Here is a 27657-nt window from a genome sequence, read left to right as displayed (position 1 = left end):
TGAACAGTTTGAAGTTGGAACGGTTTGAATCGGGTGAAAAATGTGGAAGGTAGAGCCCGTCAAAATCTCAAAAAGAAGAAGAAGAAGTTTAATAGTAATAAATACATTAATTTTGGTGTAGAAAACCGTATGTGTGAATGCTTTGGAGAATTTACACAATAATATTGACATACGTCTGTTATGTTATTTGGGGATTAAATTGCCTTTTTTTTTTTTACAATTCAACCCACAATTACAAGACGTTGAACTCGGTTGTTTTTGTTGAAGTTCTCGCGGAATCTCGCGAGACCTGAGTGTGAACTAATGCCAGCGGAAGTACTTGTTCACTCTCTTTTTCCGCCGGCCTTAGAAGAGTACACGGCAGGGTAAGATTCAGTGCGAGCAATTTCCCTATCGAATCTTAGTCCATCTACGTTATTACGCCTCTATTTTACTGCATAAAACAACACGCACCCGTTTAAAACATATCGACCTCAGATAAAGACCCATATTGCTACAATGTTCACGAAAAATGACTGAGTTATATGATGCTATTGCTAACGCCTGTACTGGCGTCCGTAACGACCCGCATGTTGGCGAAGTAAATGAATGCCGTAATCACCTTCTGCAATAAAAACAAAGAACGGAGTTACATATGTTACATGATTTAATAGCTATTTGAATTAGTAGTTAGCTTTTAAGTTGGATCAATGCTGCTTATGGCAAATTCCTGGTTTGGTTTGTCTTATTATGCTAACAATGCTAATAGGTATCATGTTCACAGGCTAAGCCAGTTTAAAGAAGTACATTTTTAGTCGTCACTAGAGGCAAATTGCCATAATCCCGGGGTTGCGGTATGAAATCAAATTTAGGATTTTGTTTGCCTAAATAATTTGACAGCTCGTTTAGTTTCATTAACAGTTCTTAGGTCTATGAGGTGGATGTGCTTGTAGATATTAAGCTGTGATGAATAAGGTAGAAAATGGATTGAATAATGTCCACGTTAGGGTGGTATCAATGTTAAAGGATATTGCAATACGGTATCAAATATTTTTCAAGCTTCTGCAGGGAGCCTCTTGGTCAACATTTTATTAAAAGAGTGGTTGGATTTGAGAATGTGACTCCCTAAAATGTCCCACCTCTCCGCAGCATCATGAAGCTGAACAAATTTGTAACCTGTTCCCGCCGTAAGAACCGCAAAAGGCATTTCAATGCCCCCTCACACATCAGGAGGAGGATCATGTCCTCCCCCTTGTCCAAGGAGCTCCGTCAAAAGTACAACGTGAGGTCCATGCCCATCCGCAAAGATGACGAAGTCCAGGTATTTGCGCTAGCTCTATAATGTTAAATGTTTATACTTTTTGAATGCTAAGTCTTTCTTTTGATGCCTGGAAAAAGGTTGTCCGTGGACACTACAAAGGCCAGCAGATTGGCAAAGTGGTGCAGGTCTACAGGAAGAAGTATGTCATCTACATCGAGCGTGTCCAAAGAGAAAAGGCCAATGGTACTACAGTCCATGTCGGCATCCATCCCAGCAAGGTAAGAACTTATTTAAAATCAATCAATCTTTATTTATATAGCCCTAAATCACAAGTGTCTCAAAGGGCTGCACAAGCCACAACGACATTCTCGGTACAAAGCCCACATACGGGCAAGGAAAAACTCACCCCAGTGGGACGTCGATGTGAATGACTATGAGAAACCTTGGAGAGGACCGCATATGTGGGTAACCCCCCCCCTCTAGGGCAGACCGAAAGCAATGGATGTCGAGTGGGTCTGACATAATATTGTGAGAGTCCAGTCCATAGTGGATCCAACATAATAGTAAGAGTCCAGTCCATAGTGGGGCCAGCAGGACACCATCCCGAGCGGAGACGGGTCAGCAGCGTAGAGATGTTCACAGCCGATGCTCAGGCGAGCGGTCCACCCCGGGTCCCGACTCTGGACAGCCAGCACTTCATCCATGGCCACCGGTCCTGTGCCCCCCACCCCTCAAGGAAAAGGGGAGCAGAGGAGAAAAGAAAAGAAACGGCAGATCAACTGGTCTAACAGGGGGGCTATTTAAAGGCTAGAGTATACAAATGAGTTTTAAGATGGGACTTAAATGCTTCTACTGAGGTAGCATCTCTAATTGTTACCGGGAGGGCATTCCATAGTACTGGAGCCCGAATAGAAAATACTTGTGGATCAGATGTAAGATGCAAGTAGTATCTTGTGCAACGGTTTAAAACACCTTTGTTTCATATGCGGTATCTTGTGAAGATGTTTTATTTAAATACATATTTAATTTTCTATTGCTGGGGGCTACGGTAGCACAGGTTAGTGTGTGTGCCTCAAAATTATAAGGTCCTTGGGGAGCAACTATTTGCCAATGCATTCATTTTGCTATAGCAAAGGTTTTTGTGAATTGAGCTTATTAAGGAAGATATTGATAAAGGATTTAAAAAAAAGTTGTCATAACTGGATTGTGCTGATGCACAAAATATTACTTCAACCATGATGATGTTCCAAATATATACTGTCGTGCTGACTCACTCAGCCAATCACAACTGAGTTTGGCAGAGTTGTATCTATTCTATCCTGTTCAGAGTCATGGGATCCCTAATGTACCTACTAATACAGCGATTTTTTTTAATGGTAGCAACGGTGCTACTATATAAATAAAAAATGTAGCACAGAAAATATTTAGTAGCAATATGAAATGTTTTAAATACAACAATTTCATTATTAACACTCAAACAACGTGCACTATAAACACAATGCTCCACTGTCGCAAACACAAGTGTAGGTCTGGGCGATATAGATCAAAACTCATATCGCAATATAGTTTGGCCCAATGAACTAACCCATAAATGGAAATATCTGTTGACGTAACTAAATATCTCCGCCATGCCTCGATTTAAAAAATTTTGTGACTGATGGGGATCCCAAATACACAAACACTGGTACTAATAAGTAAGAAAAGTAGGTTTTGTATAATATACCGGTAATCCCAATTTAAGACCAGTTTTGAGATAAGAAAAAATAAAAAGCCTTGAAAATAATATAAGAAAAGTCAAATATAATCTCCAATCTTCTTTGAAAAACCATTTAGCTACACGCCATTCTTCAGCTAATAAAAACAAAAGTACAAAATGCTAAATAAAGTACCTTGGTTAACGAGGACATGTTTAAACGTCAGCAGCATGAAATTAATTGACCTTTAACAACAAACTTTATTGTAGGACATACACACATGTTTTAGCCAGGAACATCAACCTGACAACTGCTTCATGATGCTGTGTGACAGGCTGTGTTCTGAAATTTACTTTTAAAAAGTTATTAAGTATGGTTACTTGTTACTTTACCAAAAAATTAATTCAATTACTAACATAATTCTCTTTATTAAATGCAATTACTTAGTAGGGAAAGTAATTATTGCGTTACCGTGTGTGCCTTTTAAAAGACATCAGGGAGTCTGAGTTTGAGCTGTTCTGTTAGCTTAGCAGGCTAGCAGCGGCAGTTTGTCAGCTCTGAAGGCAGCACTACTGAATCTTTTACTGGTTTGTGTTCTCTCTGCTTCATAGATTGAATGTGCTTCCATGGCTGTATGTTCTTGTCAACAAACAGGGTGTTATTTGATTGGAAAGTTTGTCACTTCCATCATTGATTTGTTGTTAAATTTTCCCTCTGATCTTTGTAGTTACTAGCGCACAGTGCTGTTTGTCAAGTTTTAAGGTTTTACTCTAGTTTAATCAAATTTGAATGGATTTATTTTAGGAGCAAAAGACGATTAAATCGTTGAAATCCCTATTCACACGTGTGATAGGTATTTTTCCAAGTTGCATAGTTTATATTCAGTCGCATTTGGTGTAAATTTGTCACACGGTACACCCCTGCAATAGGGCAGCACAAATTTGACTAAAAACCTCATTGAGATTTTTCCCTCCAAAATAGTGATTTTTAGAATTCATACTTATATATGTGCATAAAACTACTAAAATAACAAGTGGAGGAAGGCATGTTACTTTTAGAACGTCAATTAACATATTGTCTCAAGGTGCCACACACTAGAAGAATATGCAATAATTTACTTTTTAAAATGTTTGGCTTGCTGCAGACAGACTCAGAGCTTTTGCCTACATCATGCTCTAAAACTGAATAAATAACCTGTGAATACTATGCAATGTATATAATATATTATCATAATATATAATAATGCAATTTACCATTTAAACATGTATAAACTGCTCATTACTCTAGAATTGTTAACCATTTTACTGTAATTGGAAGGTAAAAAAATGTACCGTATTTATCGGACTATAAGTCGCAGGGCTCCAGTGCGACTTATGTTTTTTTCCTTTTTTATTATGCATTTTCGGCAGGTGCGACTTACACTCCGAAAAATACGGTGTTCTAATTTTTTTTTTAAACAATGATTTTTTTTGTTTATTTTGTTTGTCAGCAAATATTTAACTTAAATATTGAACATCTTAAAAGTGCATTTTTTCCCCAGTTGGAAAAACTTTGTCGGACGTCTTTTTGTTTCCCGTCACAGCATTCTCGCTCGTTTGTCTGTGTTGATTGGCGTTTATTGCCCATCTGATTTAAAGTTAAAAGTTAAAGTACTAATGATTGTCACAAACACACTAGGTGTGAGGAAATTATCCTCTGCATATGACCCGTCACCCTTGATCACCCCCTGGGAGGTGAGGGGAGCAGTGTGCAGCACTGAAGCTGATATATTACCACAATGGGACATTGGGCTTTGTAATCATATTTTTTTCCTCTTAATTTTTGTTACTTTGTGGCACTTTTCACTAGCGATTCGCAAGGCTCTCAGTTTGGGGCTTCCTTTGTATGCAGAGTTGCTCCCCACTCACCAAGACAGACTGTGAATTCAGCTGTGATGCACAGAGTGAGACGTCTTTCTCCCTGTTTGAAGCAAGGAAGAAACCCACAGTGTCAATATTTAAGTCTTGACCAGGGGTGGTCAAAGTATAGCCCTGGGGCCATTTGCAGACCGTGCTTTTTTATTGGCTTGCGGCCACATATAAAACTGAACCAAAAGAAAGTTAACTGGACAAATGGAGCAACAAGGTATAGAGAAATGTTAATAACACAAAGCTTTGTTTTGAAGTTAATTAGTATATTTTAAACATTTTAACGTTTAAAAATATATCAAAGAGCCACATATTATTGTTGTAGATCATTCAGCATGAATGCACTCTTAAAAGAGTAAAGCATTCCATCAATACTGTGACAACCCCATGTTGTCCAAAAAGGTGTAAATATTGTGTATTCTCAGGCTAATCACGCAGCTGCAGTCATTTCCCACATGTATGTTTGGAATAAATGATGCTCACTGTGCCTAGAATGTTAGCCTTGACCAAGAGTGTTTCAGCTCTCTGAATGTAAAAAAAGAAAAGAAAATGAAATTCACAATCTTTTTTCATTGCCTTGTAGGTGGTCATCACCAGGCTAAAGCTGGATAAGGACCGCAAGAAGATTCTAGAGCGCAAGGCCAAATCTCGCGCTGATGGGAAGGAGAAGGGCAAATACAAGGAGGAGACCATTGAGAAGATGCAGGAGTAAACATCTTTTGCTATCAATAAACTGTTTAAAAAGGAATTGTTTGTCAAGTTTTTGGATAGGTAGGATTTTTGGGAGTTTTTCTGAGGAAGTCTGCACATATTCACACACCACAGGCTTTAAATGAGGTTAATGTTGTAGCCTAACTGTGGAAACTATATGTTTTGTTTAAAGACCAACTAATTGAGCTGCCCAGTTGTATGTACCGGTACAACAATTGTTTTGTCGTAATAAATGCCTATTGAGTAAAAAAAAGCACATTATGACATCAGCACCCTTATCTGCAACTCATCCAGGCATGACATATTTACAATAGGTGCACAAAAACGTTTTGTATACTACCGGTAATTACGATCCTTCAGGGAAATCCACTTGAAACATTACTTTGTGTTGCATCACCAAACCAGACTACACGCAAAGAAATAGGCGCCCATACAATACACATCCATCCATTGTCTACCGCTTGTCCCTTTTGAGGTTGTGGGGGGGTGCTGGAGCCTATCTCAGCTGCATTCGGGCGGAAGGCGGTGTACACCCTGGACAAGTCGCCACCTCATCACAGGGTCAACACAGATAAGAGTGTGTGCTAATACAAAAGTTGCTAAGCTTTCACATTTACAACTTCATTGTTGGATTAACGGTTAAGAACATTTCTCACTGACAATAATATGGACAATAGCAAGTTGTCATTGAAAGTCAAGTATTTCAAGTTTGGACCAAACATTTTTCAAACAAGCCACAATACTGTCGCCTCCCTGTGGTGTGTAAACATCAATGCTGATGAGACATAAAACACTAGTTGTTTTTTTTAAATGGACACGACAAAGTGAACATGTACAAAAATAATGAATTCAATCATCTGCTTTCACGTTACATATTTCCTTTCTATTGAAAACATGTAATAGGATACGATACAGTATCGCACTTTTTTAATGCTGTGATGAGCATGCGCAGACGATAGTTCACTTCCTCTTCACGGCTTCCTCGTGACCTGGTCACGTGACTTGCGCCGCCTCTTACGTTGTCCCTCTTTTCCAAGTTGTAAGAAGTTTGTACCTTGTGAATTTTTGTTGCTTTTAACCCAGCCTGTGCCATGGCAGAACTAAGTTTTGTCATCGCCATGTCCGTCGTGACCTTATTCTGGGCCATTGTCGGAGGAGTGGTGCCCTGGTTTATACCCAAAGGACCAAACAGAGGGTGAGTATGTTAGCTGTTAGCTTACTTCTCTCTTCAAAGAGGTATTTCAAGTTAACGATATGACAAGTATTATGTGTCAAATGTATCAAATAAATGCGAGCTTTGGTTTGGCTCGAACCAGAATTACTTAAGTTTGTGTGTAAACGTATAACTTGGCAACTTCTAGCAAAATTTGGTGTTTGCTTGCCGAAGCTAATCGGCCAAGGGACAAGCGGTAAAAAATGGATGGATGTTAGGCTGACCATATTGTGAAATCCCAGAAAGAGGACACATATATGCGTGCCAAGGCCGGGGACTAGGTGAACATTTGCCAATGATACTCGAACTTGCTTTATAAATAATATATTTAGTTAAATAAAGCATTTTTTTCCTCCTCTGTTGACAGCAGTGTTGGCGTTAGGAATTTTCAAAATTCATAAAAATGGGGTCCGGTCTAGGGCTGGGCGATATGGCCTTTTTTTAATATCTCGATATCGCGATACACAATATATATCTCAATATGTTTCCTTAGCCTTGAATAAACACTTGATACCTATAATCACAGCATGATTCTATGTGTCTACATTAAAACATTCTTGTTCATACTGCATTAATATATGCTCATTTTAAACTTTCAGGCAGAGAAGGAAATCACAACTAAATCAATTTACCAAAACTGTATTTATTAAACAGTTATTAAGCAGTGGCACAGACATTCATGTCATTTCCAAAACAGAAAGTGCAAGATTGTCAGAGACATTTTAAAACAAGCTATTAGTGCACTTTTGTGCATGATGTCACTAAGACGACTTATCAAAACAACACTAAATTAAAGTGCACTTTTTGTACAGAACGCCACTGCAATAGTTTAAAAACATGATGTCACGCAAGATATTTCAATAAGTGTCAAATAAAAAGGAGCTACATAATAGGAAATCCAATAGTGTTCGTCCTTCGCTATGTGGTAGGTTCCTGCGGACGTTATCTCCTTTTGTTGTCGACTCTTTTTTTTCATACCATGTTGATCTGGAAATGGTTGCTTGGGCATTTTGATGGTGTGGCACCGGCCGGAGATGTTGACATGCGGAGTAAGCACTCTTCATTCTCTGGCGGGTGACTTTTCAAATTATGCTACATATTAGCAGTAGTGCTACTTTTTGTAGAAACGCTTTCGCCCCACACTTGACAAATTACGGTTGTCTGTTCGATATATTCCCACTTGAAGCCAAACCACCGCCAGACGATGGATCTCCTGCTGTTTTTCTTGGGAATTAATTATTCCTTCATTTGTTACCAGATTCGCACCTTCTTTCTCTCGTATTACCACTCGCACCACAGCTAACTTTAGCCATGCTGCTACCTCTCTGCTCCGCGAGGGCGCATACGTATGTGACGTATGACGTGACAGTATGTGACGTATGTAGAAGCTGCGCTTGCTGTCTGTGAGAAGGAGACACAAGAAGGAGTGGGAAGAGCCTGTAGTGTAATGCCCGCAGCTAAAAGCAACTGCGTGAGAACGTATACTCGAATATCACGATATAGTAATTTTCTATATCGCACAGAGACAAACCCGCGATATATTGCATATATCGATATATCGCCCAGCCCTCGTCCGGTCCCACTTTTTTGTAAGCATTTTGAAAACAAATGACAAATGTATGCATTATCCTGTTATATCTCACATTCTATATTGTGTTTTGGAAAAAGGTTGTCATAAACGTTACTTAATTCATTAAAAAAAAAAAATACAAAAGAAAACTAATGTGTATGCATATGTAAATGTATTCAGTTATAAACATTCATTCACTTTCTTCTTTTCTTCATGGATCTATTCTAAACTTTACCGCTGCTGGTAGTTTTTTCTATGTTTTTATTTAATAGGTTGTAGGTGTATTTATTTCAGTATAAAAGTGTAAAGAGTGTTTCGCTTCGGTCATGAAATGATGATAATGATGTGCCAGGGCATACATACATTTTATATTTAACGCTTAAATCTACTTAATCAACTTAAAATCTATTCTTCATTTCAAAATGTTTTTGTTTTTTTATGTTGTTTTTTTGTTTGTTTTTTTGTTTTCCGCCCTTTTTTGTCAAACAAAACTATGTTTTTAATGGCAAACACACAAAATATGCAAAATCTTCCACCAAAAATATTTTTCAAAGTGGAATATTTAATGTGAAGTAATCGGTAACCTTGGATAGGTCAATAATTCATAAAAACATTGATTTTGATTCAATATTATGTTTTGAGTAATGACAGTTAGAAAGAAGAAAAAAACAGCTTTGTTTTATTAGTCAACATTGCAACTTTTTCTAAATTACATTTCACCTCTATGCTTTTTTATTTCACTGTTATGTTTTTGTTTATTTTTTAATAGTATTTTTAGAATGTGCCGTGGGCCTTTAAAACATTAGCTGTGGGCCGCAAATGGCCTTTGGGGCACACTTTTGACAACCCTGCTATAGATAATAAAAAATTTAATCTGATAAATCTATGGATAAAAAGCAGAGCCTGGCGACACATGCGCGTTTATCATAACTCTTTCGCTCTCTCTGTCTCTGCCCCTCCCTCACGAATGCTGCTGCAAGCGCACACTTTCACAATTTGTTTTGTTTTTAACCCCTTCTTAACCCTGAACGTACATTGAAAATACACGCAACCCTAACTCAAAATGCCGGACATTTGAGGCATTTACGAAACTCCGCCCGGACAGCCACGCAAAAGAGGACATGTCCAGGGAAAAGAGGACGTATGGTCAGTCTATATACTATGTGGAGTTTTCATTGTCGCCATTTAAATGTCATACTCGTCACATGTGTGGGAAAAAACGATGCATCTTCCTGTTTTTCACCCTTTCGAACCACAATTGTATGAACGTACCTAATAACCTGTTTTCTTTTATTTTCAACAGCGTTATTGTCACAATGCTGGTGTTGACTGCTATTTGCTGCTACTTGTTGTAAGTATTATTATTGTACTTGTACATGTCCTGTTTAGTGTCATTATTTGAGTTTGGAACACTGATCTAACTCTATTTATGGACAGACAGACTGTTACTCATACCACTATGGGGAAATTAAATGGTTGCAGTGCAGGCTTTTACATACAGTAACTGAAGTAAAATGTAATGAAAAACTTAAAACAATTGTAATAAATAATACACGTTTGCGATATGTATAAATAAAAAATAAAACAAAATAACACTATCTTGACACCCGTATTGCACACCAAGAAAAAAAAGTTCACAGAAATCACACAAGTGTGTTGTAAAGTCTTATGGCTGTGGCTGACCTGCTATAGTGCTCCTTCTTCCACTGTGGCTGTAACAGTTTGATTGATTGAGTTTATTTCAAACATGAACACACTTACAGTATAATACATCGCACAATTTCATATCATTTCTCTTTACATTATGTCTGAAAAGGAGTAGGAAGAAGCAATGATTATTTAATCCTTCCCTTTTCCCACTTCAGAGCATTTACTGTCTTCTTTTTGTAACACAGTTACATCAGTGCATGATTAATACAGCAGTTCTTGTAATAGATAATTAAGTCAGTCATTATTTATTAACATACTGAGATGAAGAATATCCCATTTTCAATAAGGTTGAAGGTATTTCTCATAATTCTTCTTTGTACTTTGTAAGCACTTAATTTGAACAACCTCTTACTGGATCATATCTGTACATTGTTTAACTTATTTCCTTAATCCATTCCATAATTTAATTCCACATACTGATATGCTAAAAGTTTTAAGTGTTGTACGAGCATACAAATGTTTTAAGTTAGATTTTCCTGTAAGGTTATATTTCTCCTCTTTAGTTGAGAAGAATTGTTGTACACTCTTGGGTAACATGTTATAGTTTGCTTTGTGCATAATTTTAGCTGTTTGCAATTTTACCAAATCGTTGAATTTCAGTATTTTTGATTCAATAAATAAAGGGTTTGTATGCTCTCTACATCCAACATTATGTATCAGTCTAATTGATCTTTTTTGTAACACAGTTAATGAATGAAGTGCACATTTGTATTTACCCCATATTTCTGCACAATAACTCAAATATGGTAACACTAGCAAGTAGTAGAGAATAGGAAGTGATTTTTGCTGCAGGACATATTTTGCTTTGTTCATTATTGAAATGTTTCTTGCCATCTTATGTTGTATATTTTTATATGATATTTCCAGTTCATTTAACGTCTATTATTACATCTAAAAATTGAGTTTATTTTACCCTTTCAATGTCTACTCCGTCTATTTGTATTTGCGTATGATGCTCTTTTCTACTGTTACCAAATAACATTATTTTAGTTTTACTGACATTCAAAGATAGTCTGTTTTTGTCAAACCATCTTTTTAATTTGTTCATTTCTTCTAGTATTATTTGTATTAGCTTCTGTGTGTTCTCTCCTGATCAGAAAGCAGTTGTGTATTGCTGATGGAGCTAATCAAGGCCTCCACAATGTTGTGCATGTAGTTAGAGGGATTGAACATTAGGGATAGATAGGTAGGTCTTTATTGTCATTGCACAAGTACAACGAAACTTTGTTTTCAGCACAAACCCGTTCAAGATGAGACAAACAAACCGTGTACAGGGTTACAGAACAGGAACGCAAATGGGTCGCCACAAGGCGCCCCGTAAAAGATGGGGAAAAAGGTCAAATGCTGGGGAAGGATGAGTAAAAAAAATACAATCTAGACTGGGCTCATAAGGCATACTTGCCAACCCTCCCGAATTTTCCGGGAGACTCCCGAAATTCATTGCCTCTCTCGAAAACCCCCCAGGACACATATTCTCCCGAAAATCTCCCGATTTTCAGCTGGAGCTGGAGGCCACGCCCCCTCCAGCTCCATGCAGACCGAGTGAGGACAGCCTTTTTTCATGGGAGGACAACAGGATGACAAGAACTAAATCATCCAGACTAGAGATAAATTATATTATTATGTTTATCTTACCTAAAAATAAATATATTTATTAATGAAAAAAAAAAATACATTTTTACTATATTTTGCTAAAACATCAAAATTAATTGTATTTTTATTTGTATTTTTTCTGACTCCTTTTTACATCCAGCCATAGAATTATACATTAAAATAAACATATTTGAAATAATTAATTTTAAATTATCATAATAATTCATTTAAAATGACCATATTTAATTATTAAAATAATTGCTTGTTTATCAACAACTTTAGCATTTTATTCATTACATTTTGAAGCTCTCAGAAGCCAAGTTATGTTATATTCCTTAATATTTATTTATGCAAGTTTGAAGTATCAATTATCTAAACACAGCCTTCCGCCCGATTGTAGTTGAGATAGGCTCCAGCGCCCCCCGCGACCCCGAAGGGAATAAGCGGTAGAAAATGGATGGATATATATATATATATATATATATATATATATGTATGAAATACTTGACTTGGTGAATTCTAGCTGCCAATATACTCCTCCCCTCTTAACCACGCCCCGCCCCACCCCTGACCACGACCCCCGCCCTCCACCTCCCGAAATCGGAGGTCTCAAGGTTGGCAAGTATGTCATAAGGGGGCCCAGTCTGGAGTGGGAAAAAACCTCCATAGCAAAGCACATATCCATATTACAACGTACATCTCGAGATATCTAGCAACAGAGGGAAGGGAGTGCGGGGTAATGGTGGTAGGCCGCAGCTCTCGGCGCTGACCATCCTTCCATCACCCCTATGGGATTTGCGTTGAAGGCGTTGGGTGGGGGTGTGGGGGGTGTATGTGTAGCGTATATTTTTGTGGATGCATATTTGTGTGTAAGTCTACAGTGTGTCTCTGTTCCGCGGCCTTGATCTTGTGCAGCCGATAAGTCCAAAGTCAACAACAGGTGTGTGTCCATGAGAGACAAGAAGGGAGTTTGTTGTGTCTTCGCCGCACTGTCAACTTTGCCAACATCTTTGTGTCGACCACCTCCTCAACGCTGTCTAGTGGGCAGCCTAAGATGGAGTCAGCTCTCTTAAAGGGGAATATTATCACCAGACCTATGTAAGCGTCAATATATACGTTGATGTTGCAGAAAAAAGTCCATACATTTTTTAAACCGATTTCCAAACTCTAAATGGGTGAATTTTGGCTAATTAAACGCCTTTCTATTATTCACTCTCCGAGCGATGACGTCACGTTGTGACGTCACATCGGGAAGCAATCCGCCATTTTCTCACTTTCGTCGGTGTGTTGTCGGAGGGTGTAACAACACGAACAGGGACGGATTCAAGTTGCACCAGTGGCCCAAAGATGCGAAAGTGGCAAGAAATGGGACGAAATTTGTTCAAAATACGAGGCTGTGGGGAAAGCCGACGAAATGGTCAGTCGTTTGTTCCGCACACTTTACCGACGAAAGCTATGCTACGACAGAGATGGCAAGAATGTGTGGATATCCTGCGACACTCAAAGCAGATGCTGACATCAACTCCAAAACTGGACAGATCAGCTTTCAGGAAAAGAGAGCGGATGAGGGTATGTCTACAGAATATATTGATTGATGAAAACGTTATTCATTACTTGCGGTTTTACGTAAATTATTATACATAAACTGTGTTTACCAATAATTTAGCTTAAAAACATTTATTTTTTTCAATCATTCGAGTACATTCGGGTAGTCTTGTGTCGATCAGTATTTCGTGTCTATTTAGGTATGGTTAACCTGAGTGCTGAAATCGTGGAAAAATATATGTTCTTAGCGCGCCTGAAATGGGCTGTCTGCACTCTCAAAGTGCATGTTGTTGCCAAATGTATTTCATATGCTGTAAACCTAGTTCATAGTTGTTAGTTTCCTTTAATGCCAAACAAACACATACCAATCGTTGGTTAGAAGGTGATCGCCAAATTCGTCCTCGCTTTCTCCCGTGTCGCTGGCTGTCGTGTCGTTTTCGTCGGTTTCGCTTGCATACGGTTCAAACCGATATGGCTCAATAGCTTCAGTTTCTTCTTCAATTTCGTTTTCGCTACCTTTCTCCACACTACAACCATCCGTTTCAATACATGCGTAATCTGTTGAATCGCTTAAGCCGCTGAAATCCGAGTCTGAATCCGAGCTAATGTCGCTATACCTTACTGTTCTATGCGCCATGTTTGTTTGTATTGGCATCACTGTGTGACGTCACAGGAAAATGGACGGGTGTATATAACGATGGTTAAAATCAGGCACTTTGAAGCTTTTTTTAGGGATATTGCGTGATGGGTAACATTTTGAAAAAAAATTCGAAAAATAAAATAAGCCACTGGGAACTGATTTTTAATGGTTTTAACGCTTCTGAAATTGTGATAATGTTCCCCTTTAAACAGTTTATTAAGTCTGGTCCTGTCTCTGTAAGTGTCATAAAGAGACGGAGTAACTGTCACATCATTTGTATAGTGGTTGGTTTCATAAAAAGACAAAATGTGCTTTAAACTAAATCATTTACAAACATTGAGGTGTAAGTTTCTAGCTCGGGTCTTGTTACATTAAATATGTACACAAGGGGGCAGCAAAGAGACAAAGCTGTTTTTTCTCCACACATCTGTTATCTTGAGTGTCACGTGATCTTTATATATGATCATCATGCATCTATTTCGTCTCATCAGCTGGTTGATTGCCATTCTGGCTCAGTTGAACCCACTGTTTGGACCGTCTCTGTCCACTGATGCCATCTGGTACCTCCGCTACCACTGGCCTTAATGATCCTATGCTGACTGATCCTGACAGTGCAGGTAAGACTTAAAAAAAAATGTTAGCCAACATTTTGTGTAGTTATGAACTGCCTTCTTCTTCTATTAACTTTTTGCTCATTGTCGTTTCTCTCAACGCAGACGCCGCAGCAAAACCATGGAGTGTTTTCTCTTAACTTCCAGATGCGTTCCTTGCCTTAATCTCACATCCCTGTGTGCCTACTGAGTGTCTTTCACACAGGTGCCTTGTACAAAATACCCAAATGACTTTCTTAAAATGGCTTCTGGCAGAGTGTGCTTTAATTTAAAAGTGTTCAGTTGATGTATATTATTGTAAAGTGATGCTGTTTGTGTAAATGAGCTTGCCATTAAATGTTATGCCTCATACTTCACATGTTAGTTAGTTAATTTCTTCGGTCAGTGGGCAACAAAATAAACAGTTTTACATTCGTAAATTGAAAATTTTACAGACCGAAAGGGTTTAGGCTGAAGTTGAGCACTTTTTTCACCTAACCCTATAAATAAACAATCTCATATACAAGATGAGCTTAATAGATATATGAAATTTTCTTTACACAACATATTATAAATACACTTTGTACACAACATAAACACTGTTCAGATATATACACAGTAAAGACATAGACAAACAGTTGTGAAATATCCCTGTACATGTTTTGGTTAAACATTGTACCAATAATATACTATATACAAACACTTATAATTCCATTATTATTTATACCCCACATTTAGTTTTGTAATTAACATTGATCATAGTATTAACTACTGGTGTTGATTCAAGAGTGATATATTTTTCTAAGACTTTGGTTTTAAAGTTAAAGTACCAATGATTGTCACACACACACTAGGTGTGGCGAAATTATTCTCTGCATTTGACCAATCACCCTTGATCACCCCCTGGGAGGTGAGGGGAGCAGTGGGCAGCAGCGGTGGCCGCGCCCGGGAATCATTTTGGTGATTTAACCCCCAATTTTAAAGTTTATTTTAAATGTGTGAATGGAACTGTAACATTTCTGTGTGTGTCTATATGTTGGTTTGTTACTTTTAATCAAAAATATTATCTATAGACACCCATTTTTATTTTTAGATAGCAAGTTTTTGTACATTATCCTTTTCAAATCATTTTCTTATTTTCAAATTGGTGTGATCATAAACCTGATGTATTTTAGCCTTTTTTGTGTTAAACTTTAAAAGTGAAGAAATTATACAGTTTGTCTAATTGTTTTAGTGAGTTTATTGGATAATTAGCATTGTCAGATCATCGAGACCGCCAGCCCTCCTGACCAACACGCAATGCATCCTGGGAAGTAGGGGTGCCCTATAGTTAAAATCCAAGGATTGGGTGAGTTGTTTATATACTGCAATTAAAAATTTTTCATTGTACGATTTACAACCATTAATTACAAAAATCTCATAATGACTTCAATGTATGACAATTACAACGGTTGACATTCTGCTTCTGTGCCTCTTTACAACCACGTGGGGGCGCCCTTCTGCCAGTTATACATATTTTGCAACATTGCTGTTTATTTAAAGGGAAAAAAACTGCATTATAAATTATATTATTCAAAGTCTGTGGTATGGTTTTACTGTAGCATTTGGTTATGGACAACTGTATTTCCATTAAATATGTTTGGCCATTTCCCATCAGGCAATGCCGTGTACGATCATAGACATAGATGCAGCATCGACTGCTACTGCCTACTGGCACTGACGAGACGCGGGGCCGCCATCTTGGAGTGGTGATCCGCTCCACTCAGTGCAATTCATTTGGCAGGAGCAATGAACTGTCAACGCATTTAATTCATTTTACCTCACTTAATACCACTGATATTCACGCGGTTATTTTGTCATACGTGTAGCTATGATAAAGGACACATGTTTTGGCGTGTTTTATTATTCATAGTTTGCTTAACAGTAATAGAATATTCTTATATGCTATAAATGACCGGACGTCCGAGATCAAAACTGGGAATATAATCCCAGAGAAGGGGGGAAAAAACGGTCAGCTATTATTAAATTAAAGAAACAATATGATTAGGTTTAGAGATGTCTGATAATATCGACAGGCCGATATTATCGGACAGCTCTAAACCTAATCATATTGTTTCTTGAATAAATGCTTTAAACATGTATTATCGGAAATTATCGGTATCGTTTTTTTTTATTGGTATCGTTTTTTTATTTTTTTTATTTTATTTTTTTATTACATCAACATAAAAAACACAAGATACACTTACAATTAGTGCACCAACCCAAAAAAAATCCCTCCCCTCACACAAAAGGGTTGTTTCTTTATGTTATTAATATTCTGGTTCCTACATTATATGTCAATATATATCAATACAGTCTGCAAATGATACAGTCCGTAACCACACATGATTGTGCATGCTGCTGGTCCACTAATAGTACTAACCTTTAACAGTTCATTTGACTAATTTTCATTAATTACTAGTTTCAATGTAACTGTTTTTATATTGTTTTACTTTCTTTTTTATTCAAGAAAATGTTTTTAATTTATTTATCTTATTTTATTTTATCATTTTTTAAAAAAAGGACCTTATCTTCACCATACATGGTTGTCCAAATTAGGCATAATAATGTGTTAATTCCACGACTGTATATATCGGTATCGGTTGATATCGGTATTGGTTATTAAGAGTTGGACAATATCGGAATATCGGATTTCAGCAAAAAAGCCATTATCGAACATCCCTAGTTTACAGTGATTGTTTTATATGTATTTTTTATGTATGTCATTTTGGATAAAAGCATCTGCCAAATACTTAAACATAAACATATATAAACGTATTTCTTATTTCAACTTTATGTTATTCAAGTATGACATTTTTAAATTTAATTAATTTAATTGACAAGCAATTATACTATGGTCATACTCTTGTTTGCTAGCAGCTACGATTTCAGTACTATTGAAGATCTTTGCTCCTTCTCAACTCTGTGATAATATTCTTTTCACAAAATACAACCAATAGTACGTTCATGTTAAATCTTACTTGTGAAAAGTAATCCCCCGATTCCTATTTTCAACAGTCCGCTCATTTGAGCAGGAAAACGCTGAACACCATCTTTGTTTTCTACCTGTCCACTGCCAGTTGAGGCTGCTCGCCGGCTCCTCATCACCACTTCAAGATGGCGGACGAATTCCTCGCGTCACAGCAGCCAATGCTGCGTCTACTTATAAGATGTCTATGTGTACGATTCTCATGCTGGCATGCGGAAGTGAAAGAGGTCCTTCTGACTCGCCGTACCAGGAAGTGTATACGTTTCCAACATGGCAACCCTTGACGTCCACGTCCGAATATGTGAACAAGAAATATTAAAATATGACTTAGAAGTCAAAGCGCTTATCCAGGTGCGAATGTTTATTTGGTAAGACTATTTGGGACTGCGTCAGAAGTGGTGGTATTTGACAAAGTCATGTGTTAGAAACGTCTTTTAAGCCATTAGTACATGTGTTGACCATGTTAAGCAAGGCCGAAAAAAGTGACTTACTGTGCTCTATTATTCGATACTTGTAAAATATGTCGCCAAAGGGAATGTAATTGTCATCATATTTCTGTTTTATTTTGCCTAAATTCACCTATAAGATAGAATAGATAGAATATCTCCATATTATGTATGAAAGTATGGTTTGCACGTGTTTCTCCAAACAGCTTTTATCCTGCATGTACTGTGTATTCTGTTTCCATCACTCACTTTATATCCTAACACTCCAGGACATCACCGAGTGCAAAGGTCCTCAGAGCACGCTTACCGAACTCAATGCTAACGTGAAAAAGGGTTTGCAAAATCTACGATTACTCATACAAGTAAGAAACTATATATGTTAAAGCTCACAAAGCTACACGCACACCTTGCATATTTAAAAATATGTTTTTTTCAGGATTTGGAGCAGATGGCAATGGAGCAAGACAAAGAGTCTGACAAGCTAGCCTTGATCCGTCAGGTAGAGGGACACAGGAAACAGATGCTGAGGTGACTATTTTTGTTTCTTTTTTTTTTCCATTTTATTTTTATTGACATCCAGCATCAGACATTCCTATCCATTACATCATATTCACATAAATAATATCTATTTTCTGCCCTAAATGTCAAAATATTTGTGTTTATATCCTACCCATACCACCCAACCCCCCCCCCCCCCAAAGAAAGAAACAACAAAAATAACAAAGTAATATCTACAAATACATCGATTAAATAAACAGAAAAAAAATAAATAATAATACATTAATAATAATAATAATCAGAAATACAATAAAATATAAACAGATACACACATATATATATATATATATATATATATATATATATATATATATATACACACACACACACACACATATATATACACACATACACATATATAGATATATATACATATACACATATAAGGAGTAATCCCTTTTTTAAATTTTTTTAAAAAATTTTTTTGCTGTACAATCACTAATTCGAAAAATTAAAGTCCGGTTTATGGGGCGTGACATAGTTGACCCAATTTTCCCAGTATGAAGTAAATTTCTCCAATTTATAATTAATAAAGGCAGTTATCTTCTCCATTTTATGTATGTCCATTGTTGTTTCCATCCATTGCTTCAAAGTTGGGCTCTCCTGGGATATCCATTTCCTAGTAATGGTCTTTTTACAAGCCACCAGTAGGATATTCATTAAGTGTTTATCTTTCTTCAGCCAATCCTGAGGTGCATGTCCAAAAAACAAAGTTTTACTTTCAAGCGGTATTTCACGTTTGAAAATATCCTGTAGAGCTTGGTGTATCTCTTTCCAATAGTCCTTTATGGTGGAGCAGTCCCAGAAAACATGGTAGTGATTTGCCGTTCAATTCCCACAATTTCTCCAGCAGGCAGGGGAGTTGTTATCATAGTGAGACTTCTGAGAAGGTGTAATAAAAAATCTGATCAAATTTTTCCAGCCAAACTCCCTCCACTTGGGTGAACTGGTACAAGTCCATTGATATTTCCATATTATTGTCCATTCTTCCTCAGATATAGTTATCCCTCCTTCCTTCTCCCATTTTGTTTTGACTATTTTTGTTTCATGTGTAAACTTGCAGATGATTTAGTACTGAAAAAGGTTTGTGTGTGTGTTTGTGGCAGCAACCAGACCGCGTGGAGGAAGTCCAACCTGGCCAGTAAATTGTCAATCGACAATATGGAGAAGCAGGCGCTCCTTAATGGAGCTGATAGTGGCGCAAGACAGAGGTGAGGGGACAGCGTGTCCCGCTGCTTTAAGACTGTCTCTTTCGGTAGTGAGGCCGGAGTCGTGTTTCAGTTCTCCTCAAATAACAAAACCTCAATGAGAACAATCAGTTTGTTCTCATTTTAAAACTTCAAAAATATATCCCATTGGAATTAATGGCAGTAGTCACTTCCAGGGTCAAACAGTTACCATTAAAGAGGTGATTGCTGAAAACGGTTGGGTTTCAAGCACCGTGCTTTTGTAACTTTTATACAGTCTTCTTATATGGTAGAAAAAAAGTGAAACGTTAGACAAAAAAATTTGCCAACGACAAATTATGTACCGTATTTTTCGGACTGTAAGTCGCAGTTTTTTTCATAGTTTATAGACTTATATTTAGGAGCGACTTATGTGTGAAATTATTAACACATTACCGTAAAATATCAAATAATATTATTTAGCTCATTCACGTAAGAGACTAGACGTATAAGATTTCATGGGATTTAGCAATTAGGAGTGACAGATTGTTTGGTAAACGTATAGCATGTTCTATATGTTATAGTTATTTGAATGACTCTTACCATAATATGTTACGTTAACATACCAGGCACGTTCTCAGTTGGTTATTTATGCGTCATATAACGTACACTTATTCAGCCTGTTGTTCACTATTTTTTATTTATTTTAAATTGCCTTTCAAATGTCTATTCTTGGTGTTGGGTTTTATCAAATACATTTCCCTAAAAAATGCGACTTTTACTCCAGTGCGACTTATATGTTTTTTTCCTTCTTTATTATTATGCATTTTCGGCCGATGCGACTTATACTCCGGAGCGACTTATACTCCGAAACATACGGTACTCACCCTTAAAGCTACTGTAGGTCATTGGCTCAATTGTTTTAAGCCTTAAAATATAAGAACCATTAGTTCAGGGGTGTCAAACTCATTTTAACTCATGGGCCAGACTATTAAAATAATGGCATTAAACCAAAAAATATATTACAAATTCAGATTGTTTTCTTTGGCTTACTTTAGCCAAAAATAGAACAAACACATTCTGAAAATATTACAATAAAAATATAGGAAAAAATACCGGCAGCGGTAACGTTTAGATCCATGAAGGAAAGAAGAAAGTGAATTAATGTTTATAACTGAATACATTTACATATGCATAACAATTTGTTTTAGCTTGTGTTATTTTTTTTAATCAATTCAGTAACGTTTATGAAAAACTTTTTCCAAAACACCATATAGAATGTGAGCTATAACAGGATAATACATACATTTATAATTTGTTTTCAAAACAGTTACAAAAAAGTGGGACCCCAAAAATTTACTGTGCGACCCCATTTTTATGACTTGATGGGGTCCCCGGGGCCCCATTTTGAAAATTCCTAGCGCCTACACTGATGGAGTATTCGTGCGTGCAAAACAGCAGCAGGCGGCTGTGGCCTGCGGGCCGGTTCTAATACTAATCAAATATCATCCCGGGGGCCATTGAAAATTCATTCCCACGGGCCTTGACTTTGACACATTGGCATTAGTGGTTTAAAAAAACAGATTACATAAATGTCTGTATTTTTCACAATCACAAATAAATTGAATATAAATGATAAGATGACTGGCATTTATGGCTGTCACTTGCGGCCTTCTGTACACACACACATGCGCGCCTATGCAAAAGCAGTCCCAAAGTGTGTGTGTGTGTGTTTGGAGAGATGGAGAGAGCTTACATGCTCTGATCAGGGAGAGGGAGGGATATAATGTTTGCAGCACGTTCAAAAGTTGGCTCTTTCTAGGTAGCCGCATAACTGTAGCAAAAAATCACTTGAACTTGTGAGTAATGCATGGGCGATGTATGAAGTGGTGGAAAACGTATAGGAAAATGCAAGGGTGTGGAATTTGAGGGGATGTAGTACAGGGGCTCGAGGCTTTTGTAAAGTTCGAATAATTGTTTTTCTGTAATTTAAATATGTAAGTTGGAAGAAAAAAACTATGTCATAAATGTTAATGTGAATTTCTTCTAATCAAATTAAAACGTCTGAATACCTCCACCCCCTTACAACAATGCAAAAGGGTTTGTTGGCATGGAACACATCAAAGCTCACCTATATGCATTCACACACAGCACTAACATTATAAAACAAGAATGACGATGATAGAAAAAAGATAAAAATTAGAGCTGTCAGCGTTAATGCATGTGATTAAAAAAAAAAAAAAAAGAAAAAACAAACTACCAATTTACCATAAATGAATGAAGATTAATCACAGTGTTTATTTTGACCGCCGGAAGGCAGCGCGCATTGCACAGGTAGTAATGATAGCTAGAGCAATGTGCTCTGCACCCTGCAAAACAAACTCAGATGGAACTTTAGATAGAACTGAGGTAATTTGTTAGTATTGCAGCGGCAAACTTATTTATTGTCGGCGCACATAAAGTTTAAAATAGCCTCTTAAAGCGAAAAAGGAGATGCACTGATAATATTATAATCATAATAACGATGTATTATTACGATATGAATTACCTACAGATAGGGGTGTAACGGTACGTGTATTTGTATTGAACCGTTTAGGTACGGGGGTTTCGGTTCGGTGCGGAGGTGCGAGTTTCCACACGGACATATTAAGTAGCGTACCGCACGTTGTGTAAGCATTACTCAAAATGACGGACATTTGAGGCATTTAAGAAACTCCGCCCGGACAACCCCGCAAAAGCATGCTAGCAGCGATCGGGCTAGGATAGACTGACCATACATCCTCTTTTCACCAGACATGTCCTCTTTTGCGGAGCTGTCAGGGTGGAGTTTCTTAAATGCCTCAAATGTCCGGCATTTTGAGTTATAGTTGCCTGTATTAACAATGTACGTTCAGGGTTAAGAAGGGGTTAAAAACAAAACAAATTGTGCGCGCAGCAGCATTCGTGAGGGAGGGACAGAGACAGAGAGAGCGAGAGAGTTATGATAAACGCGCATGCGTCGCCAGGCTCTGCTTTTTATCCATAGATTTATCAGATTACATTTTTTATTATCTATAGCAGGGGTGTCAAAAGTGTGCCTCTGAGGCCATTTGCGGCCCACAGCTAATGTTTTAAAGGCCCACGGCACATTCTAAAAATACTATTAAAATAAACAAAAACATAACAAAAGTGAAATAAAAAAGGTTAAATGTAATTTAGAAAAAGTTGCAATGTTGACTAATACAACAAAGCTGTTTTTTGTTTTTTTTCAAACTGTCACTGCTCAAAACATAATATTGAATCAAAATCAATGTTGTTATGAATTATTGACCTATCCAAGGTTCCGATTACTTCACATCAAATATTCCACTAAGAAAAATATTTTTGGTGGAAGATTTTGCAAATTTGGTAAATAAATAACCAAAAAATTTATATTTTGTTGTTTTCTTACTGTACCGAAAATGAACCGAACCGTGACCTCTAAACCGAGGTACGTACCGAACCGAAATTTTTGTGTACCGTTACACCCCTACCTACAGATGATAATTCTTCGTAAATCAGCTAATCTTTCCTTCACGCTCTGAATTAGAGGAAAACACGATAGATTTATAATCATATTTAATATTCTGACCACTTTATATTGACTTTGTTGGTGCTTTTTTGGGGCAGCAACGTTAGGTTTGGGTGGGATGGGGGGGCCCTTCAGAAGTCTTTTGTATGGGAGCCATGCCCCTGGGAAAATTACTGCGTGTGCCTGGAAGGGAATTCTTGTTACAGTGTGCATTCTGTACTCCTTTGTAATTAGATTGGAGTTTAAGCCATATTACCATTGTTGGTTGATTCTATGGTTGTTACCATACCTCCCTGCTTTCACTCGCACCCTTTTCTGGTGCTATGGCCACAGCAACAAAATAAATAAAATCAAATGCAGACCTGTTCTGCTGTTTTGCAATTTTTGAATTTCAATTTGGGACATTTCACTTGTAATAAATAGAAGTGTCGGTCTCTATAAAGTAAATGCGCAATGGTCAAACGGACTGCCTTTTAGTAATTGTATTCATCACAGGAAGTCAACCAAAGAGGACATGGCTGAGACGTCCAGTGACATTACAAAGAACCTGATGAGCATCAGTCGAATGATGGCCCAGCAGGTTAACCAGAGCGAGGAGGCAATGACAACATTAGGTTTGAATATTCCATTTTCTAATACAAATGCTCTTGTGGTACAAAGTATTTAAGACGTGATGTCCTCATTTGGTTCTAGCTACGTCATCCAGGACCATCCAAGACACCAATGACGAATTTAAGACCATGTCAGGGACCATCAAGTTGGGAAGGAAACTTATCACCAAGTACAACCGCAGGGAGCTGACTGATAAACTGCTCATCTTTCTTGCACTGGCCCTTTTCTTCGCCACTGTTCTTTACATCCTGAAGAAGAGAATATTTCCTTTCTTTTGAGGAGTGCAAGACCACCTCCACTGCTCCACTATACCAAGTGAGCTCAAATTGTTTTCAACATGCTGCATGTTAACCAAAATTAAGTCATTCATCTAATAAGAGTGTGATTAATTTTTCCAAAATAATGTACTTCTTTAGATGCAACAAAAAGCACTGCAATAATAACAAAAAAAACACACTTTGTGATCGTATATCTGTTGAAATTAAGCCCAATGTGAATTCCTGGTGTAGGATTTTCTTGCAAATAATAATTTTAACTACTCATTAAACTTTGTTGATATGTGTCGATATGATGCCGTCAAAAATGCCAGACAGCATAGAAGTATTTAATATTCCAATTGAAATCAGTCTTGCATATAACACTTACATTTGGCAACCAATCAAACTTGTTAATCAAGTACGTAGAGAATGACATAATTAGGTACAGCGGAACATCCAAAGTCAAATACTAATTTCTTTTTTGTGATTTGGAGACATGTTTTGGCCCTCCCCTCCCCCCAAAAAATATATACTATTAACCCTCCGGGGACAAATGCTGACTTGTTTGTCCTTTCAGTACACGTTTGCTGTATTTTTGTCATGTTTTTTTATTGTGGTACTCCATTATACATGTTTTTTCCTAAAGGTTTTTTTTTTCCATGTTTGATTAAAAACAATCAATGTTCAATTCTTACACTAGCAGTTATTTGACAATAATTGAAAGCCAAACAGGACAATAAAGTCCTATATTTCAAGGGCATAATCACATTTTGGATTCATATTTTTTGCTACTTTGTTAGCTGAAATCGCTCGATCAACTTCAGCTCTAAACAAAATTACCAAACGTAATGTGATTGTGTTGTATTATTTTAACCCTTTTGAAGGGCTTTTTGATCAAATTATGTCACATGCAGTTTTTTGTATACATTTGCATATAACATTAGTGATATCACACATTTAAAACTAACATTATCTGATCGAAAGGCTCAACATGTAAAAAAAGTAAAAAATAAAAAATCATTACATGGTTGATATTTTTGATTAGGACTACAATTGATTGATAAATTTGAGCAAAAAAACTAGAGCGAGATACTGAAACCAGTTGCTCTGATGCTGCATCATCAGAATAGATATAGTAATAGTTTTGACTACTTTTAAGGTAGAAAAATGCTATACAAGTGTAATCCCTTTAACATAAAAACAATAAATAAAAGGTCAATTTAAAAACTCAAAGACTTTTTTATTTGACTTTAAAGGCAAATTAAATTGAATGTTCCGAGAGGGTTAAGGAAAATATAATTCGGATGATGGAGTATTTAAGAAAATGTATACATATTTAATAGAATAAATATATAACCTTAGTTTTTTTTCTGCAGACAAGTGTAAAGAGAATGGGCAAGTTACTTACAAAAATGTAATTATTAGTTAAGTATTTGAAAGTAATGACTTTTTTACAATCTAAGTATCTCACGATTGTTGTTACATTAATTCCACATTACTTTTGAGTTACTTTGTCATAAAATGCTTTATTACACAGATGGCTACCTGCAACAAGACAACAATGCCAGAACATCTTATTTTCTATATAACTTTTTACATTAAAATAACAAATGAGTTGCTAACCAAAAAAAAGTGCTCATTTTAATTCTGTCTATATTCAACAACTCACCATATAAGCTAAAAACAATACACTCATTTTCATCTATGTCCAATGGTGGGTGCATCAGCTGTAAATAACAAAACAAGACAGCTAAGGACCTTTAATTTGATAAATAATGGTCCTTATTTTGGAGTAAGTATTGACAAAAAAAGAGAAAAACAAACATAAAAAATTAGCTTATCTTTACTTCAGTTTTGCAAGAATTTAAGGTTCTGTACATTGCTTAACTATTTCAAAGGCATCAAAATGTCCCTGTACTTTTTAGCCCATAACTACACATTTCAAACAGGGATTTGAAGCTTTCAGAAAGGTTTGCACCTCCTAAAAACACCTGTTAGCCTTGCTCGCAAGTTACGTGCAAGCTGTAGCCACGAGCACATATATGGCCGAAACAGAACAGCACGCATCCCTGTCTTTCTTCAGATAAGACCCGGAAAAGCAAACTATCCTGCCCGTTTTTCCCCTCTCCAATGTGGGCAAGGGTAAGGGGAGGGGGATATTTTTGGTCTGTGTGGATTTGTTATCTGACGTTGCCTTTTCAGCACCTCATAGGAGAGCGTGTCCAGAGGAGCTGCATGACCTCGCTGCCATCGCCTCACATTGCCATCATTTTAATAATACTTGCATTTGATGGAGTTGACATGCGGGGGTAATAATATGCCTTATTCACTTACCGTATTTTTCGGAGTATAAGTCGCACCGGCCGAAAATGCATAATAAAGAAGGAAAAAAAACATATATAGGTCGCACTGGAGTATAAGTCGCATTTTTTGGGGAAATCTTTTTGATAAAACCCAACACCAAGAATAGACATTTGAAAGGCAATTTAAAAGAAATAAAGAATAGTGAACAACAAGCTGAATAGGTGTACGTTATATGACGCATAAATAACCAACTGAGAACGTGCCTGGTATGTTAACGCAACATATTATGGTAAGAGTCATTCAAATAACTATAACATATAGAACATGCTATACGTTTACCAAACAATCTGTCACTCCTAATCGCTAAATCCGATGAAATCTTATACGTCTAGTCCAGGGGTCCCCAAACGTTTTGACTCGTGGGCCGCATTGGATTAAAAAAATTGGGCCGGGGGCTGGGCTGTATATATATATATATATATATATATATATATATATATATATATATATATATATATATATATATATATATATATATATGTATGTATGTATGTATGTATGTATGTATGTATGTGTATATATATATATATATATATATATATGTATGTACCGGTATGTATGTATGTATGTATGTATGTATGTATGTGTGTGTGTATATATATATATATATATATATGTGTGTATATACAGGTAAAAGCCAGTAAATTAGAATATTTTGAAAAACTTGATTTATTTCAGTAATTGCATTCAAAAGGTGTAACTTGTACATTATATTTATTCATTGCACACAGACTGATGCATTCAAATGTTTATTTCATTTAATTTTGATGATTTGAAGTGGCAACAAATGAAAATCCAAAATTCCGTGTGTCACAAAATTAGAATATTACTTAAGGCTAATACAAAAAAGGGATTTTTAGAAATGTTGGCCAACTGAAAAGTATGAAAATGAAAAATATGAGCATGTACAATACTCAATACTTGGTTGGAGCTCCTTTTGCCTCAATTACTGCGTTAATGCGGCGTGGCATGGAGTCGATGAGTTTCTGGCACTGCTCAGGTGTTATGAGAGCCCAGGTTGCTCTGATAGTGCCCTTCAACTCTTCTGCGTTTTTGGGTCTGGCATTCTGCATCTTCCTTTTCACAATACCCCACAGATTTTCTATGGGGCTAAGGTCAGGGGAGTTGGCGGGCCAATTTAGAACAGAAATACCATGGTCCGTAAACCAGGCACGGGTAGATTTTGCGCTGTGTGCAGGCGCCAAGTCCTGTTGGAACTTGAAATCTCCATCTCCATAGAGCAGGTCAGCAGCAGGAAGCATG

General features: G+C 36.9%; 3 protein-coding genes across 3 annotated transcripts; all 3 read left to right on the top strand.

The window, feature by feature from the left end:
* The first annotated feature begins 219 nt into the window (after positions 1-219).
* Positions 220-5589, top strand: rpl26 (ribosomal protein L26). Its single transcript, XM_061927744.2, has 4 exons — positions 220-365; positions 1129-1300; positions 1378-1518; positions 5425-5589. Exons 1-4 carry the CDS (start codon positions 304-306, stop codon positions 5551-5553), a joined length of 504 nt encoding a protein of 167 aa, XP_061783728.1. The 5' UTR covers positions 220-303; the 3' UTR covers positions 5554-5589.
* Positions 5590-6528: 939 nt separating this feature from the next.
* On the top strand, positions 6529-14790 carry atp6v0e1 (ATPase H+ transporting V0 subunit e1). The gene is made up of 4 exons (XM_061927746.2): positions 6529-6747; positions 9639-9686; positions 14315-14440; positions 14540-14790. Exons 1-3 carry the CDS (start codon positions 6644-6646, stop codon positions 14406-14408), a joined length of 246 nt encoding a protein of 81 aa, XP_061783730.1. The 5' UTR covers positions 6529-6643; the 3' UTR covers positions 14409-14440; positions 14540-14790.
* A 2850-nt stretch (positions 14791-17640) lies between these two features.
* bnip1a (BCL2 interacting protein 1a) lies at positions 17641-25861 on the top strand. The gene is made up of 6 exons (XM_061927589.2): positions 17641-17792; positions 18157-18249; positions 18324-18415; positions 19552-19656; positions 23657-23775; positions 23855-25861. Exons 1-6 carry the CDS (start codon positions 17712-17714, stop codon positions 24049-24051), a joined length of 687 nt encoding a protein of 228 aa, XP_061783573.1. The 5' UTR covers positions 17641-17711; the 3' UTR covers positions 24052-25861.
* Positions 25862-27657: the final 1796 nt, after the last annotated feature.

The sequence above is a fragment of the Nerophis lumbriciformis genome, linkage group LG35 (genome assembly GCF_033978685.3).
Source record: "Nerophis lumbriciformis linkage group LG35, RoL_Nlum_v2.1, whole genome shotgun sequence".
Classification (NCBI taxonomy): Eukaryota; Metazoa; Chordata; class Actinopteri; order Syngnathiformes; family Syngnathidae; genus Nerophis; species Nerophis lumbriciformis.
Note: the sequence above shows the minus strand (reverse complement) of the source record. Positions and strands in the feature narration are given on the sequence as shown.

Bases quoted from the DNA above. Each gene is read 5' to 3' on its own strand.
- bnip1a (XM_061927589.2), top strand. From the start codon at position 17,712: ATGGCAACCCTTGACGTCCACGTCCGAATATGTGAACAAGAAATATTA. The intron at 17,793-18,156 runs GTGCGAATGTTT...CTAACACTCCAG, and splicing joins AAGTCAAAGCGCTTATCCAG to GACATCACCGAGTGCAAAGG. The intron at 19,657-23,656 runs GTGAGGGGACAG...TATTCATCACAG, and splicing joins GATAGTGGCGCAAGACAGAG to GAAGTCAACCAAAGAGGACA.
- atp6v0e1 (XM_061927746.2), top strand. From the start codon at position 6,644: ATGGCAGAACTAAGTTTTGTCATCGCCATGTCCGTCGTGACCTTATTC. The intron at 6,748-9,638 runs GTGAGTATGTTA...TATTTTCAACAG, and splicing joins CCCAAAGGACCAAACAGAGG to CGTTATTGTCACAATGCTGG. The intron at 9,687-14,314 runs GTAAGTATTATT...TCGTCTCATCAG, and splicing joins GCTATTTGCTGCTACTTGTT to CTGGTTGATTGCCATTCTGG.
- rpl26 (XM_061927744.2), top strand. From the start codon at position 304: ATGCCAGCGGAAGTACTTGTTCACTCTCTTTTTCCGCCGGCCTTAGAA. The intron at 1,301-1,377 runs GTATTTGCGCTA...GCCTGGAAAAAG, and splicing joins GCAAAGATGACGAAGTCCAG to GTTGTCCGTGGACACTACAA. The intron at 1,519-5,424 runs GTAAGAACTTAT...ATTGCCTTGTAG, and splicing joins TCGGCATCCATCCCAGCAAG to GTGGTCATCACCAGGCTAAA.